The following is a 19,400-nucleotide window of genomic DNA, read 5'->3' as shown; positions in this document are numbered from 1 at the left end:
GTTTTGATCACAGCGTCTTGAAATTTCATGATAATAATTGCTACGAGATTTTTAAAAATTTGGTTTGTTTTGAACTAGGAGTCGAAATGTCTTGCTCTGGCCCGGTTATCAAGTGATGATAAACCAGAAATTAATAGACTAAATAAATAAACACAGCTGTAGTAGTGTCTACAAAGCCTTTTATACCTAATCTCATAAGAAGAATGTAATATATTAAGAAAGTAAGTTATTGAATTTCGATGAAAAGAAACGCAAATATTCTTCCTTCGCTTGAAAATAATCCAGTATATTTGAAATGTTTAATACTTTGAATGTTAATATTTTAAAATTGCATTACATTTATTTGAATCATAATGTTACAATTACTGAGTTTTTCGACATTATCCATCGTCTTCCTTTTTTTTTCTGATTTAAAGCGGTGTTTAGAAGACTGGATTCTGTCTTCGTCTTCAGGTAAAAGCCTACTCAGTTAGGTCTAAGCGATAGAGCTAGGTTGGGCCACAAGTACTTTATTACAAATTGAAAATATTCACATTAAATAAATTTAGTCATGTGTTAACTTTCATCTGCAGAATTCACTGCACAGTCACCGAGAGAAAGGGAGAAAAAGTAATAAAACTCTGTTGAAAGCTTCCTTTATTCCTCTGAAATTTAAAATGTCGCTGGAGCATAGTTCACATTCACTACACGATTATACGACAACAATATTATGAACTGAATTCAGTTACTGATGCTGGATTGCAGTTTTCATCCCAGAATCTAACAAAAGATAAAATAAACTTGCAAATACCAGTAATGTGCAAACTTGAAACAACAGATGTGTTTCAAAAAGAGATATAATTAGATGGGCAACCTTGCCACTACAATTCATATAAGAAAATCTAACTAATTTCATGGGGAAGTTCATTTACTCACTCACTCACTCAGTAAATTCTCAGCATTTCATGGAAATCAAAGATTCATTGTTGTGTTCACAACAACCCATCAATGGCCACATCCTGTGCCGGATTAATCTACTTCACACCCTACTAATTTTTTTTCTAGATCCATTTTAATATCATCCTCTCATTTCCTCCTAGGTTTACATAGTTCTCTACTTCCTTCAGCTTTTCGTACCAAAATGATATATGAATTCATCTTCTTCCTTTTGTGTAATACATCTCTGTCTAGCTCATCCAAGATATGATCATTCTAATAGAACTTCCGGGGAGTAAAGTTATGAAGCTCCTCAGTATAAAACCTTCTCCAGTCACTTAGATCCAGAGACTCTCCTGAGCACTCTGCTCTCTTTCGTTAATATGAGCGACCAAGTTTCATACTCATGCAAAAGTACGGGAAAAAATTAACAAGCCGGAAGGTGGCGGGTTCAAATCCCTATGATGTCATTGGATTTTTTTCATTTGACCTAATCCTTCCAGCCGCACTAGGCCCTGGGGTTTACTCAGCCTCTAACAGAAATGAGTACCAGAAATTAATTAAATAATTTTCCTGGGGAGTAAAGCGCGGCCGGCGCGTAAGGCTGACAACCTTACCATCATCTTTGAGCAAATTTTCTAGATAATGTGGGGCCTTCAACATCTCACAACCCTATGGGCCTTCACGGCCTGGTACAGGGATGGCTTTACTTTTACTATTAAAAATGACCATTTAAATTTGCAAAGGGTCATAACAGACACAATTTGTATTTGGTATCTGAGAAATGACTATGTACTATGGTTACAAGCCTATGTTACTCGTAAATGCAAAATACACGTTGCTGCAAGAGATGAGGACTGGCAAAATACTTTTGAACAAAAACTTTCTACTCCTTTTTAAGGTTTGTATACAAGCTATGAAAAATTATTATTAGAAGAAGAAGAGATTGGATTGTGTCTCCGAAGAGTGAGCTGCAATGGTTTTCTCACCAAATATCTACAACTGCTGAATTTTCTGTAGGAATCAAGGCCAATGAAACGGAACTTGTGATGTTTTCTAAAGATTTTTTTTAACCTGTAAATATTATGTAGGATTTGAGCTCTCACAGCGGTGGTCATGAAGAGCTCTCTCCTTTGGGTTATAATGACGCGCAGTCCGTTGAAAGTCACACGATGTTTCGGAGGAATAAATCTCGTCCTTCTTTGGAGCTGAACAGTAGCCCATGCAAGAAACCAGCATGAAGTAGATAGCAAGCAGAGCTCATTTACTTGTGTCAGCTCAATATTTGTACCATTCAGACAACTAATGATTCTAAAATAAAGTATGTTCCTTTCTTCTGGTTCGGAAACGGCGATGTCCGTCTCTGTGTTACTACAACTTCATTAATCCACTCGACGAAGCAAACCAATTGGAGTTACTGCGTGTCGAAAGCTTTAGAAAGGAAGATGAGTCGGGACGGCGTAGTCATGAAAGAGCCTAAATGACCTGTTGAATAAATTTCAAATGTTAAGTGCGACTCCGTGCCAAGAGCTAATTACTCAATGCTTTAAAACTTCGACCTTCTGTTTTTTTTTCAAAGCTGTTAATTTACTTGTATAAATGAGTTCACTGCAATCGCTTTCGAAAAATATTTGTATGGGGTAGAGAATAATAAAGAAAAAACTTTTCCTTGGTTACCATCGCTCATGTCATAAAAGCTGTAAACAGAGAAGTCAGAACCTAATTTGCCCCTTGAAGGAGAAACATTTGAGGCTAGACACATTTAAGTTACCTTCGTTTCCCAGAGTTTGTTTCGATTAATGAAATGTATACTGGCCTGCAGGATTGTCACTGTCCGACAGTATCAGACTGTGTCATATCATTCTTAATGGAGTGCCAATTACAAAAAAAAAATCACGATCAATATGATCAGTTTTGTACCAGTAATTATATAGCATATAAACCTCCGTGGCCTTTGGTCCGCAAGCGAACTATACCGACCGAGCGACCGCCGCTTGTCGGCGAAGTTAGTGCCAACTTTTTGCGGATAGAGGGTGTCATGTGGTCAGCGCAACGGATCCTCCCGGCAGTTAACCTCGGTTTTCTAGACCGGAATCATATGACATATCCTGTCGTCAATCATTTAGTTGGCCTCGACAGTAAGACACTTAACCTCTCTACTGAAAACCAAGCCAGCTATGCGATCAACAAGTTATAGCAACTCCAGCGTTTAAATCTCATGTCACTGTTGCACGTACTATCAGTTCATTTCATTACTGAATCGTAAACAAATATTCTATGGACATGCCGGAGACAGAGATAAATAAACTTATTATAATAATGGAATAATAATTGGCAGCTTTCGGAGATAAACCTGGCCCAGTGCCAATGTGTTCACCACAAATTTCTTATGTCGTGCCCTAGGATCGAATCCTACCATCTAAAATGAGGAACGTCATTTAATCACCAGGGTTCTTGTTAGGCCTAAGGGGGCCCGTACACGTACGAGTCTGGCTCGCGAGTCCGACTCGGCTCGGGTTCCAATGAGCAAAACTCGTCCGTGTGTGGTGAAATTAATCCGAGCCCGGTTCCTCGCCGAGCCAGACTCGTACGTGTATGGACAGCCCAAAGGCTCAATAATACACCTGAGTAAGAAACTATTTGTTCTTATGGATAAAGAAGATTCATACCACGAATCATTAATATTCGTATTTAGACACTGTCCTAAGCCAATTCAGTTCATATCTTCACAGCCTCTTTCTCTTAGAACCATTTAGCACTATCTCAGAATATATGTTTAGATCTTCCAAGTGAACGGATAAGAAGAAAGCCCAGGATTTTTCTCCTACCCTGAAGATGGAGGCTATACGTTCCTCCGAAACGTAGGTTAATACAATATCGACACGGCGCCACATCCCAGAAGACGACTCCCTTCATAGTCACCGCCGTGAAAACCTCAAATCTGAACGGATAACATTCCCAATTTCGCATTTCGTATAAACGACACGCCGATCCATCACTTTAAAACGACCGCAGGCCCCACTCCTGCAAATACGAACAGCTCCATATGAGACCGGACCTGGGGCCCACCTAACCTCCTAACTAATTGGTATCGGGGGCAATTTGCCAGAAGGTAAAGCGGCTGGGGCGTGAGGTTGAAAACTCGCCTCCAAATATTGCCGAAGTCAAGAGTGGCGGAGCTATACCTCCACTCCGTTACAAATCTTCATAACATGGCGTTTTATTAATTAAGCATAGGGATATATGTAACATTTTATAGCTCCACATGCCAGAAAATGAAAATGCCTAGCATATTTGGTGCACATGTAAATGAAATGAGAAAGCATTCATAATGACAGTCGGAAAATCTCATGGGAAGAAATCAATTGGGAAATTTGATCATACATGTGTACAACATTAAAACGGGCCTTAGAGAAATATGATACGGGGGTACGGACTAGTTTAAATTAACTCAAGATATGGCCCTATGATGGGCCTGGATATTTAGGGCGAAGGCACACCAAGGAAACTGGCAACCGCAACGAAACCGAAATTTCCGAGAATTGTTATCAGTCTGAGTTGAACACATTTACTGAACGGAGCAGCGCAATGCAGTTTCCTCAATTTGCGCTGCTCCGTTCAGTAACATGTGTTCAACTCAGGCTGATAACAATTCTCGGAAATTTCGGTTTCGTTGCGATTGCCAGTTTCCTCGGTGTGCCTTATAGTCCAGAAATTCATTGATCATCTGAGTGACTATAAACATTTTAAAGACCCTGTATTATGAAGTTTGTCTGTAGTGATTCTTGGTTAATGCCATATTTAGTCTTCATTCCCCATTCAACTAATAACTCCAGCACATACACTCACATTTACATTAGGCTTCATTTTTATTGCTACTGGGGTGGGACTAAGTCCCTTGTACTGCGGCCACTTCTGGCCTATTGTACCAGTCCCAGATGATAGTTGAGGGTGATTGTGGAGCAATTGGTGGAATGAAGATTGGCAGGGGAAACCGAAGTACTAGGAGAAAACCTGCCCCAGCGCCACTTTGTCCACCACAAATCCCACTTGACCAGACCCGGGATCGAACCCGGGCCGCCGCGGTGGGTAGCCAGCGACTAACCACTTGAACTATGGCGCGGCCCACATTAGGATTAGAATTGCATCGAATCGTGACTTTGCACCTCTCAATAATGTCAAGCCAAAGTCAAATCTGAATTCTGTAAGAGAATTGCTGTTTCCTAGCTCATGTGGCTGCGTTTAAAGGCTTCCTTCCTTCTCGCACTGAGGTTCCCATTCACCCATTTCGGATTTCGTCGTCGTAATCACATCACACCGTCTATTATATCTGTCCTATTGGCTGTTGGTTCAGTGAACGCATTTGTACAATACGTAGCCTCTTTAATCAAAATGATTAATATCCGAGTTCACAGAAGCTCAACATTAAATCTATTCTAAGCCAGTTAAATCCAGCTGACATCCTCAAACCTCATTTCACTAAAGGCGCATCCACATTCCTCGTGCTCGTTCTCGCCAGGCTTGTGCTCGTCGGGGGAATCGTCTGGCTTTTACTTGTGCTCGTAAATCTTCGTCCACACTACTTCAGTTGCTCGCCAGACTTCGGCGCGTGGGGATCCGTATACACGTATTTACTCGTAGTGAGTATAGATTGTAGTCGTATTTTAATTTATTGGCTATAGTTCTTCAATTAAAAATTTTAAAATTGCTTGTCTCGTGACTTGTCATATCGTCCACATTACTCGCGAGCAAATCGAGTCACTCGAGCACGAGCACTAGCAATGTGGACGCGCCTTAAGATAGCACGAATGCCTAACTTAGTGGCTAAAGCTCCTGTTTCTTTTTCCGGAGTTCTGTGTCCTGTTCTTATGCCGGGGACTGGTTAGCATGTCTGAGATGTTCGTGGTTCTGTTATCACCAGGTGAATGCTGGAACAACAAAAACAAACAAAAATCTCCGTGGCCTCTAGTCCGCAAGCGAAGTAAACCGAGCGAGCGACCGTCTCTTGTCGGCGAAGTTAGTACCAACTTTAGCGGACAGGTGTCACGTAGTCAGAGCAACGGTTCCACACGGCCGTCAATCCCGGTTTTCTAGACCGGAGCCTCTATTTCCTTGAAATAGCTCCTCAATTATCCTCACGAGGCTGAGTGGATCCCGTTCCAGACTCACTACTTCTCAGAAAATCTGGTAGCCCCTGGAATGGAACCCGGGACCTCTGGTTCTGTAGCCAGGAACTCTGACCACTAGACCATAGAGGCGGTCGAATGCTGGAATACTACCTTAAGACAGGTTTCGATGTCTGCCTTTCACATACTCCTAATTATTCAGTCATAATCATAAAACGCTACATAATGAATACAGATATCGAAACATCGCTCAATAATCGAAGATGTATCTACGCTTATGAAGGCCGTACAACAGCTCATGCTGCCAGTCGCTGGCTTCCCACTGCGGCTGCTCGGATTCGACCCCCGTTCAGGTCATGTGGGATTTGAGGACAAAGGGACATTGAGGTAGGTTTTCTCCGAGTACTTCGTTTTCCACCGCAAATTCTCATTCCACCGACTACTCCACATTTATCATCTATTATACGGGGCTGGTACAATAGGCCAATTAGTGGCCGACGTACCGTGTGGACTCAGTCTCACTCCACCGCAAGAAATAAAAAAATAACTAACCACTCTTAGGAAATCTCAACCAATTTAACGTAAATTTATATAATTGCATTTCCTATAGGCCACAAATAATAGTTTTAGTGCTGTTGCTCGGTCTGTAGAACCTCGTTTATTGTTGCACCTCATGAAAGTGACGGTCATTCTATCCTTTATATTAAATTAAACCTTGCTATATGTTGTTAACAGGCCTAGTGATAGAAGTGAAGTGAAATGTACGAAGGTGGTAGAATGACCCCCAGTGTCATAGTAGCTGGTTCAGAGTAAACGAAATTCTTGACAACTGCTTACGAATAAATATACAGTGACTATCAACACCGCCTCCTGTCCACCACACACACACAAATTATGCGTGCACTAATGTAATGACATCACAAATGTATATAAAAAAAGAAACAACACACAAGTTCCAACGAAGGTATGCGATCCTTCTGTTCTTCTACTTTGGAAATGGCTTAACAATCGAGATCTGAAAGTGTCTTTTCGTGATTCTAATATCGTACTATATGTTTTTTTTGCACAAAGTGTATAAAATTAATATACTCATAATTATTAAGTTATGTTAATTCGCGATTTCATCTCGAAACTATTCCTCGGGCCTAGATGAAATTCGGTACTGGAGAGGTGCTCCATAAGAAAATATATTAAACGAATTTCAGTTTAATGCGTCCCGGTCAATTACATGAGTCTCTATTACAGAAAAAAATATCGAGATGTATCGAATTTCTCAAATGCGACTCCTCGAACGAAAAAAAGAGTCGTATGATTCTATGTATGTAATGCGAAATAAGGACCACTATACTCTGTGCAGCAACGCCTGTAGNTTTAATGCGTCCCGGTCAATTACATGAGTCTCTATTACAGAAAAAATATCGAGATGTATCGAATTTCTCAAATGCGACTCTTCGAACGAAAAAAAGAGTCGTATGATTCTATATATGTAATGCGAAATAAGGACCACTATACTCTGTGCAGAAACGCCTGTCATAGCTCTGCAAAACTCATTATGCTATAGGCCTATGTGCAATAAATTAACATCATGCAAAATGAAGTATGCGAAATGCAAGAATGTGTTTATCAAATAAGTGTGCCCATTCCACTCAAGAAGACTGAAATTTACCTTTCTATTTTTGTTTGAGACTGTGGAGATCTGAAGCTAAAGCGACTGGTCCTATCACGTTTCTAGTTCTTTCTGGCTTTTGGTCCCAGGCTCTGACGTAATTTCAGACACTACCTTAGCTTCCCGGTTGCACTGACAGACTAGTTCCACCCTATAACTATTCGTAATTCCATGATGTTCGAGATGAGAAGTACCCCCCCACCTCACCCTTCCCCCTGAGGTCTGCGTGATAGTGACTCTGTGTACTGCCCGTTATTAAAACATTGAACTGGGAATGGAACACGCATAAAATGCGAACAAATAGACTATGTTGAACATATGCCTCTTATCCACAAGCGGTTTAATATCTTCTACTTCCATCTAACTCTGCTGTCAGCATTATCTTGACAGTGTATTCAGCTTCCAGAGTTCGCCCAAATCTCATTCATATAACAGAGGGTCCTTGTTTCCCGTATGCTTTCCTTTTCCTCAGGCGCTTCCGTCGCTACAGAACACAGGACGACAATTACGCCTGAAAAGAAATATTTCAAAGCTTATAACTAACAATAATGTTAATAGCTATATTTGGTAAACGGACTTATACTAGGACTGATTCCTTAATATAATATTGTCACGTGTTATTCACTAGATACTGGATTTGGAGTAATAATTTGATATATTGAAGAATTATAACTCGTAACTCCAGGTAATTATAAACTTTCGCTAATCTACGCACTCAACAACTCATAATAGCACACGCTGAGTCTCAGTCTGTTATATTCCTCACTAGTCGTTGCTCAGTTACGGTTCCCAACAAAGAAGATTCTACTTTTCTCGTGCTTAGGACGTTATAGCCTGGCCACCATCTCATAAGTAACTCATCGCCCTAAGTGTGACACTAAGCTCTCTAACTAACACCGTTTTCAACAGTCCTTCTATTATTGCCTGCGTATTCTTTGCCTAGCAATGGACGGGGTCTTTGCCTAGCACGGGCGGCTTAAGTAATCATGTCGCAATATGTTTAAACTGTTGAAAGTACAGTATATAGATTCTGTTCCAGTAACAGCCCTTTCCCTTTCAACTGACCGACCCTTACTCTCGCTGTAGCGTTTTCTTCATGTCTCAAACATCGTGGAATTTAGTACAGTTGTCATTTCAATTTGAGACATGTCTCTCCATTATGGTGGAGAATATAACAGACGCGTACATGACAACTCTCAGCCTTTATTTCCGGTAGGCATACATCCGACGTAGGGAAGGATACTTTACACGACGTTACGTACTCATAATTGTTTTCTAGATACACGTTTTCTCGAACTACTTCATTTATAATTGTGATGTCGCTTGAATATCTATAGTAATAATTTGTTTCGGTCTTATTGGAATGTGGAAATTAACACGGCACCGAAGATCTCTCTGTTGTCTGTAATAGAAATTTAATTCAAAACACACACTTCAATATTCTTGTTCCAGACAAATTCCATTTACTATTATTTCTATGTTTGTCCACACTCTCAAGTTCCTTCTAGCTATTTTCAGTGATTCGTCGGTCAACCACATCTTCCGGGTCTGGTTCCTTTTAATAAGACTATATTATTTATTTATTTATTATTATTATTATTACAAACTGTCGAACCGTAGACAATGCATCAGTGCCGGATAATTAACTGGGAACGACGTAGAGGAACCGGTCGTTTTCTAACTTAAGGTATTATATTGGCATTTTACGGGAGAAACTGAGGAAAACTAATCTGGAAGTGTAAATTTGAACCCGGGACTAGCCGAATACAAAGGAGAAGTGCTATCAACTCAACTGCAACATTCGTTATCCTTCTTTTAAATCTGACAGTCGCTCAGACTGTGAACATATTCTCAGAATCGTATGCAAACCGAAGGATCATTTCTATCTCGAATAGAACCCGCCACTGGACACGCGGTAGCGTAATTGAGGCACTATGCTACAAGCCGGAAGGTCACGGGATCGAATCTCAATGAGGTGGATTTTTTCAATTTACCTAATACTTTCAGCAGCACTATGGTCCTGGGGTCGACTCAGCGTCTAACGGAAATGAGTACCACGGATATTCTTGGGGATAAAGGGCGGCCGGCGCGTAAAACTGACAACATTACCGCCCTTTGTGAGCCGATTGTCTAGAGAAAATGTGGGAGCCTCAACATCTCACAACCCTATGGGCCTGTACGGGCCTGTTACAGGGATTGCTTTACTTTAGTTTTGCTGGACCCTGTGCACAATCAGTTGAATCAAGTCACTCCCGCACCCTATGTCTGTAAGTTCCGTGTTACTACTATCCCCCCATCTCTCGAGATGAAACTTGCCGTCAGACTTTCTGACAAATTTTTTGTATGCATTTTTCATCTCCATCATGCGTGCTACATGTTCCTTCACTCCACCGTCCTTGATTTGTGGACTAAATTGTTAGTACATAAAAATTATGAGTCTTCACTGGGCTGGCATGAAGCTAGGATTGGGTTGGGAGGAATACTTGCAGAAATCTCTTGAAAAATATATATATATAAGGAAAGCCGAGATAAAGATCAGATGACAATATTAAGATGGATTTTAGGGCAACAGGATTTGAGGACGGGAGGTGAGTGTAACTAACTCGGTTGCTTTTAATGGCCAACTCTGAAATCAGCCGCGTTGTACCTTCGGGTTTTACTACCAAAGGGTCAGCTGTATCAGATTTGACATACTTGGATAATTTGTTGCACTATCCCAAGATCCTAAATTGTAACTTTCAGTTCTATCCCTATAAAATGTAGTGGAAATTTTTCAGGTTCGAAATCTGCAAGCGGGTACCTGTGGTAGTGGTAAGAGGTGGACGGTTTTAACCTAGCTTCTTTGAGAATTACCTCCACACAGATATTTCGATGCCCAGCGTGCTAATTCTACTCAAGTTAATTAACCTGTAGGGATTATACCCGGGCAAAATTATAAGTTAACGGAAGATATAATGTAGGTCATAAACAGGGAATTAGGCTCAGCTCCTCAGGAGGAAAATCGGAAGAAAAGACGAGGTTTCGGTGTGTAGTCGGAGAAGTAATGTCAGAAAACATCGGCATGATTTGGAATTTAACACACGAAAGCCTGGAAGAGTCTGAAGCCTAGAACTAAGATAACAGTGAATTGTTGTTCTGAAATCACTGATATATATCAAGTTGAACCTTCAATTATTACTCCTATTGCTGATCCATTTGCTGTATCTCTAACAGAAAAGTCGCCAGGCAAGAGTTCCATTGATCTTAGTATTAACTGCTCGTCTTTGTGATGGAACAAAGAAAACCACAAAATGTCTCAAAAAACAAACTCCGTTGTTTCAGTACGCAAGCAAACTATACCGACCGAGCGACCGCCGCTTGTGGGCGAAATTAGTGCCAAATTTAGCGGATAGAGGGCGTCGCGTGGTCAGTGCAACGGATCCCCACGGCTGTGAATCTCGGTTTTCTAGACCGGAGATGCTACTTTTCTATTCAAGTAGTTCCTCAATTATCCTCACGAGGATGAGTGGACCCCGTTCCAGACCCACTACTTCTCAGAAAATCTGGTATAAACCACAAAACTCTTCTATCTGTAATATCTACCATAAGTGGTAGATGATCCTGAATTTTTTTAGTAGGAAAAATTTCGAAGGGCGTGATTTTGTTCTGTTTCAAAATATGATTATGGCATTCAGCTCAAGAGACTGAGTAAAACTATGGAAATCTTGGGCATTGTACCCAGTAGCCTGAACACGGTTCAATATGGGCACCCCTCAAACACAAATCTGGAACATTACCCTTACACAAACTGGAGATTTAGCACATGTGCATTCCAATTATGGAACAAGATTATGTAATAAATAATATACAAATGTAACCACTGGAATCTAAGAATACAAATTCAGTTTTATATTTCATCAGTATGTCTCAGTTGTCACTTTTGGGCTGATACTCATTAATTCACACTCTGTTAATAGAATATGACTGTTCAAAACTGCTTAACAATGTCCACCAAGTGGCATTGCCCTCTGATGGTTCAGTCTAGTTCACATCCTTAGACTCATTTTAATACCATCTCCCACTCTTCTCCTTACCAACAAGTAGACACTTTCAATGTGATTTTCCACAAAGATTCTGTATTTCTTGTTCACTTATCTGAATCGCATGTCCACTTTATCACAACTTCTTTTATTTCAAAATAGTAAAATACAATATCTAGTATAACAAAATCATATTTCATTATAATTTTACCAACATAATTACCTTCAGAGACAAACTGACAAAAGTAACTGAAACAAATAAAATGCATTTTCATATAATCATGTGTCAAATTTCAATACTTAGGCTCTGTGGGCTACTTATGACATACAAAACAAAATTTTAATCAATAACAAATTCTGTGCATTTTGTTTTATATGCTTTCTTTCCTTTTAGGAATTCGATCAAATGAAGAATGATGGTAGAAGAGGGACCATAGACAGCAAAGAATTTATTGACATGTTCAAGGAGGTAGCAACAAGACCAGAGGTGTACTTTCTACTCATTAGGTGAGAACATAAAATAAATCTTATTAACATAACTGGATTAGGAACATACAACAGATCAGAGAGTACATGTGAACCTTATCTTGAATACAAATTTTAGGACATCTCAGAAATTATTACACTCAATAAAGCGGCACAAATCATTACCATTATCACTCAAACTTCTGCTATTCTGTAACAGAAAAAAATCCAAAATCAAAAAAATATTCTCAACCATGTTAATCCTTTTCCAGTCAGTTAACCGAAAGAGCTGATAATTAGGTTTCACTAATTTTTTACCACCTGACGAGGCTGATACATTGTGGCAGGAATTCTATTGCAGGTATTCCTTATGGTATGTATCCTATGAGACAGCATAACCACGCAAAATATCATTTAATACCTTTATTTGTTACATATTTTGAGTACGAAGTTCGTTCTTATCAGTGAATAAACTGCTGTATTTGCTTGAATCAAACTTCTCCCAAATACGAGTCTAGAGCTTTACTGCTTAAACCAACGTGCTGAGTTAAAATTTGTGTCAATAAATGGTTATCCCTGAAGATGAACTTTTTCATATATGCCTCTGTTGTGCAAAAATAACTGTTATACATTATATTCTGTAATTATGAATCTCTTTTCTCACCAGTCTTCCCTACCAAAAATAACATGAAGGTCTGAAAATAATGGTTCAAATTCCATTTGACTTTAGTTCACACGTTTAGGAGCATACTTGCTCACAATGGAGAGTGACATGTGAAAGCCAGTATATTTCTACTTTCTGAAGAATGTGATCTGTTATCTCATCATACCACTGCAAATAATCAGAGCAGCTGAGCTGACTTTAAATTTGTTACACAGTTATTAGCTCATGGTATTTTGCACAGAATTTCAATAGTAGTAATTCCACATACAGTCTGCCTACAAAGGTAAGAATCATTAAACATTAGCTGTCTAGGATATGAATCAGGTTTATGCTCCCAAATGCGATAATATATATGTGCATCTACCAATTCAACTGCTTCATCTTCAGAACTATCATACTAATCAGGTTTTCATAAAACTTGGTAAAGGAGGGCACAAATTAAAATTTGTTAGATAAATCTAATTTTGCTGTGTAGTGATTTATTAGAACCATTACTTTTATTTAAAATGTTCTCAGATGTGCAGTACTGAAAAAATACAGTGAAAACTATATCTGGCTTATTATATTATTATGATATTTGCAGTGTGATTACTTTTGCAACAAAGCATTTATGATAACTTATAATAAAGATACTGCAAGACTATTAACTTTTGCAAGAAGCAAATAATATATGTACTGTATTTGGGAAATACAGTATGTGTATATCAATGGAATACACCTTTCCACTGATACTATAACATAACTCCTATCTTTTACATAGCCCATGGGTGGAAGAATATCGTATTATATATGTATTAACTTCATATATATATATATTTATTTATTTATATACCATATTTATTTACATACTTCCCTCAAAAATAAAAATTTTTCATAAAATTCAGAGATCAAGTTTAGCCAGAAATCTGAGCTGAAAATGTGGTGAAAATATGCCCATATTCAATACAGAATTGACAGCTGTCTTAGTGACAGAAACAATACATGTTGCAGCTAACTGCATTGTGAACACATCCCTGGTGAAGTATCCTTTTCCCTGCAGGATAGCGAACAAAGACTATCTCTCTGTGGAGGACCTGCAACTCTTCCTAGAAGGAGAACAAGGGGTAAGACTTCTGCACAGTAATTACACTGAAGTTGCATGGCTCCTGCAAGAGACTGGGCAGCCCACTGAACTACAAGAGTCAGGTGTCCTGCGGTTTTCATATTATACCTATAAATAACCATGTCTAGAGTGACTGTATTTATATCTTGGATCACTGGACACAAATGAGAGAGGAACATTAAGAAATACAAGACATAGTCAAATTAAAGCAATGCCAACCCCTAAAGACATGCATCATCACTCTGTCTCACCAGTAATACTGCAGTATTATGATTTCATTTGCAGGGCGGCGGAGGAAAGAGAGAAAATTCTATCAATAAGAAAATTAAATATTATTATACAAATTTAAAGATCAGCTGTGTTGGTGATATACATATTGGTTCCACTGTCACCAAACTTTTATGTGTAAAATTCTCATGCTATCTTAGACATTTTGGATGGATGAAAATACAGCCCTACATCCCATCACATGCTAAGGATGTTGCCATGCTACAGCACTAGGTGTGGTGGAACACATTATAGTGTTCTAACACTTACTGAGAAGTTTACAATAGAGAGAAAATAGTGCATCAATTATGTGCTACACAATTTGTCTCATTTTCATATGAATGAACCTTGAAATTTTTAAAAATTATAACAATTTCTTATTGAGATGACTCACACAAATAAGGTATCTGTACGAGTATGCATGTGTATCACAGGTCAGTCAGATAATCTAACTTTTCAAGGACACAAAATTTGTATATTATTTGCATGCTATTATTTACACCTAATAAATTAGAAAAAACAAGGAGTAATCTTTAACCCATAACATTATGATAAGTAAAACAAGAGAGCAAAATATTCAGTAAGACCAGGAAGATACAAGAAATATGGTCACTCTACACATACAAAAAGAAAATGTCACAAAAATGTAATACACAGTTTTTACTGTCTGTTTCTGCATGCATGAGTAGTTGAGCTTAGTAAGACACTCTTAATGGTATGTTTGAACATTATTTTTTTTTAGTATGAATTCAAATATTCTGCTTACAGAAAATAAAAGTTCCTCCAAATGTGCCATAAGGACCATAGAAAGGTCAAGGTCAAATTAAAAATTAGTTTTAACTGTCATTAACCTCTCTGAATGCTATGTGCTAAATTGCTACAGGCAGGGGAAGTAATCCTTAACTGAAAACAATGCACAAATATCTGGAGTGAACGCATAGACTGAAATGACTGTATCTGATAATTATGGAAAGAAGTAAACCTTATAATGGTCCATTTTCCTTTGATAAAACATCCAAATACAAAAAAAAAATGCAGAGAAAAGAGTCAACTAAAAACTTGTCAAATGTTTTTATAATATGATATGACATAATTTTTCTTCATAAAGGATCTCAGATATTAGGAATAAAGTAGAACATAAAGGAAAATTATTGATTTAATGTTCTGAAGGCAGTGACACAGTCGGCTACCACTGATTCTGCTTTTTTCTCGGGTGCAGGTGTAAATTTCATCACCCAGTTCGTCATCCAAATATAAAGGAAAATGAAAGCAATTACATAATTTGACCTTTTTTTTCACAATTCTCTGTCATTTTTAATATTCCAGGATTTTTAGTAATTGTAGACAGGGTTTGGATTGGTAATCAGAATTACTGAAATTTATGGTACATAACTACAAATAACTATGACAGTCTTACTGAGTTACACATTCCAAAGATGACTGTAACGACAGCACACATAGAATCTGCTCAATCTACCCTAGCCGCTGCTTGGTAGTGGCTTCCAACAGCGGATGATCCCCTTACTCTGGATTCGTGTCCAACCCCCGTCCTCAGCTACAGCAACTGTTGGCTAACAAACTCTCGGTCGGTAGGTTGGTTAAATTACTGTTGGCCTTCACCAGCACAGTCATCCCTGGCTTAAGTCTCCTTGAAATCCATGACCAAGGTCTTTATTCTCTGTTATGTATGTATGTGTTTCAAAATGGAGCCTCCACTTCAACAGGGGAGGGTTGGTCTTTCTATGAGCACATTTTACTGTCTCAAATTCAAAACTCCCCCAACTTCCTTTCTGTAAAACTAAGTCAAAAAATGAAATCAATAAAGAGAGCCACAATGTGTTAAATTAAAGGTAACTACAGATCATAAATCCATTTCTTCACACTTTAGTCTTGTTTTTTACAGTAGGCTGAAGTTGACCTATACACACTACAGAACATTAGTGTGATAACCTCCTAAAAATCAGACATTTGGAACGCCAACTAGAGAATAATATTGAAACATAAGTGAGGGAGTAGGGTGTTATAATAATGTAACTGAGCTGAGGGTCGAGAAGGCCCACACCTTATACATTCAAGCTTAACTGTTGTAGTACTGATCCTTTAACTTCTAGCAGTAGAAAGTTGATTGTTACATGTTTACTTTTAATATTATTTAAATAAACGTTAATAAACTTCTTGTTCATAGCCAAAACAGTTGTTCCACCTTTACCCTATATGTCACAGCATGATCCTTAGTGGGCACAATCAACCAGTTGATTCAACTTTGGAATCTATTTCATAAAATATACCAGTTTGTGTTTAGCAAATGAAAATTCAAATATTGCTGCCTTTGTTGTGCTAGATTACTATTCATAATTTTCTCAGGGGTAACACAAGGCACAATACATTCTCATGAATCACACCCAACACTAACTAATGAACTGTAATGTGATAATTCTAGTTGCAACACTTAATTGCAAAACTTTCAGCAGTAATCACAGAATTTAACTGTGTTAAAGATTAAAATATTCAGTTAAATAATGAAATATCTATTAATAATCACATGAGGGAGGGTCAGTAATTAGGTCACAAATGGATATACAACATAAAACACACAATATTCAAACCTGGAAAGATCATTTATTTCTCAATATATCATCCAGCAACATTGATACACTTGTCCCATTGTTTTACCGATGCATCTAAATCTGCAGGAAAGAAGGCTTTTGACTGTGGTCTCAGCCCCTTCTGCACCTCTGTTTCAACTTCATCATCAGCAAAACGTTTGCCACCAAGGTGGTTTCTTAATGGATCAAACAGGTCGAAGTCACTAGGAGCCAAGTCTGGGCTGTAAAGTGGATATTCAAGAACTTCCCGCTGTAGTTCCTGAATTCTCTCCTGGGTTTCTCGGGCTGGATATGGTCTGGAATTGTCGTGATGAAACAGTACCCCGCTTGCCAATTGGTCTGGATGTATTCTGTGAATTTCATCCTGAAGCTTTGACAGAACTTCACAATACAATGCAGAATTCACATTTTCACCATGCTTTTGAAAATGGGCTAACAGTACTCCCTGAAAATCCAAAAACATGGTAAGCAGCTGATGGCATACTCATAAAGTTAAACTCTTTGTCTGAAATGTGAACTGGAATTTTTCCAGTGTATTGAAACACACTTTGATTCAGGTCAGTAGTGATGCACCCATGATTTATCCACAGTAACAATCCTGTTAAGCATATTTTTTCCTTCATCCATGTATTGTAAGATGTGTTATAAGGACAGACCCATTTGGTTCATTTTTCTTGATCCTTCGGACCTCTGGGCACACACCTTGTGCACACTTTCTGAAACTTCAAACATGCATATGCAGTATGCTAAACCTTGAGACCATCCTAGTGTAGTTGCTATGCTGTATACCATTATCCTCCTGTTAATTCTAATCAACTCTTCCACTAACTGCACAGTTGTTTCTGTCAGAATCTCAACAGAGCGACCTTGTCAGGAACATTCTTGAGAGAATTTCCCTAGCCAGCTGTGAACTGCTTTACATGATGAACACTTCCCACCATAAACAGGAAATATTTCTTTATGAATGTCCTTTGTATTGAGTCTTTTTTCTTATAAAAACGCACAACAGAAAGCTGTTCTTCAGTGATACATTCCTGAAGCATGGCTACCATTTTGACTACTGAAACCAGCATCTGAACATTCGCACACAAATCTGCTATCTAGACAGTGATGAAGCTGGATTGTGCTACCACCTAGTGATAAACAAAGGAAACCTATTACATCCATTACAGCTGTTTTACTTCCATTTGTGACCAATTTACTGACTCTCCCTTGTATTTAAAGTTACAAAAAATTAGACAGCATATATATTTTTACTTTTTTTTATTGCTAGTGGGGTTGGACTAAGTCCCTTGTACCGTGGCCACTTCTGGCCTATTGTACCAGCCCCAGATGATAGGTGAGGGTGACTGTGGAGCAAATGGTGGAATGAAGATTGGCAGGGGAAACCGAAGTACTCAGAGAAAACTTGCACCGTCACACTGCCCACCACAAGTCCCACTTGACCAGACCTGGGATTGAACCCAGGCCACCATGGTGGGAAGCCAGAGACTGACCGCTTGAGCTATGGCATGGCCTATATTTGTACTTAAATTAGAGAGTTTTTAGCTGTGAAGTAAGTTTAAAAGTGATAACAGACCTATCTTATTTTGACTTAACAGTTATTAGAAATTAACAATTAGGACAATGGACCATAATAAAAGAACCACATAAAATATGAATGAACCAGAAATCATGGAATATTTTGTCAATTTATTCAGGAAATTCCACGTATGTGGACACAGTAGAAATCACATAAGCAAAGTATACCTTCTCATCTTCTATTTTTAGAATTAATTAGCTGCCCTAGGCCAAGTCGATTCACTGTGATTTGGCTCTTTATGGTGGCAGATACACAAATTTATATTTTCAGCTTAAAAATTATGAATGGGTTACTACCGTTTTTGTTAACCTTGTAAGAAACAGGATGGAAATCTGAAAAACAAAACCCAACAATCTCCTCTATAAAAATGACAATGTTATTACCCATAAATCAAAAAAGGGGAAAAACTAAAATTAAATCAATAAATGGGGCCACAAAATTTATCACCATCACCATTTCATATCAATTTCTAATTTTCCTTTTAATAAAAAAGGGAGGACAGATAAATTTTAACAAAAACAGGAAATCATATAATATGAACTTTCTATATGTCACCTGTCTCAATACAGTTGATTCTCCTAAAGCACAAGCATCGGCAATGTTTTTGCAGTATGCATTACATTAAACTTTTACTGCTGTGCAATTCAAAGTTTTCACATATCACATGACCTGCATTAATGTCTAATGTTCAAGGAGAACCCCTTCAGAGATAACTCTTTAGATAGTTTTTGAAGAGAAATCAGCAAAAAGAATATTTATATTAATTATATATTTATTTATATATATATATTTATATTAATAAAATACTTATCTCAAGGGGAAATAGTAATGACAAGTTCTCATACAATCATTGTTATTCAAGCAAGTCACCTGACACTTGATGTCAGTGGAGTCTCTCAGGGTCAATAGCACAATATATTGTGAACAAACATAATTGATGATCACCTTACTTAGAGAATGTGAACCGTGCANTCAGCTTAAAAATTAT

At 38.2% G+C, this 19,400-nt stretch overlaps 1 protein-coding gene across 1 annotated transcript in view; it reads left to right on the top strand.

The window, feature by feature from the left end:
* The window catches only part of LOC111872019 (inactive phospholipase C-like protein 1), a 153,017-nt gene that overhangs the window by 101,509 nt on the left and 32,108 nt on the right, over positions 1 to 19,400 (top strand). The window contains exons 5-6 of the mRNA XM_033754535.1: positions 12,121 to 12,233; positions 13,772 to 13,958. Of these exons, the coding sequence (XP_033610426.1) occupies positions 12,121 to 12,233; positions 13,772 to 13,958 (300 nt within the window). The remainder of the gene's footprint in view (positions 1 to 12,120; positions 12,234 to 13,771; positions 13,959 to 19,400) is intronic.

Source organism: Cryptotermes secundus, unplaced genomic scaffold (assembly GCF_002891405.2).
Source record: "Cryptotermes secundus unplaced genomic scaffold, Csec_1.0 scaffold695, whole genome shotgun sequence".
NCBI classification, from domain to species: domain Eukaryota; kingdom Metazoa; phylum Arthropoda; class Insecta; order Blattodea; family Kalotermitidae; genus Cryptotermes; species Cryptotermes secundus.
This window is presented reverse-complemented; position numbering and strand designations above follow the sequence as displayed.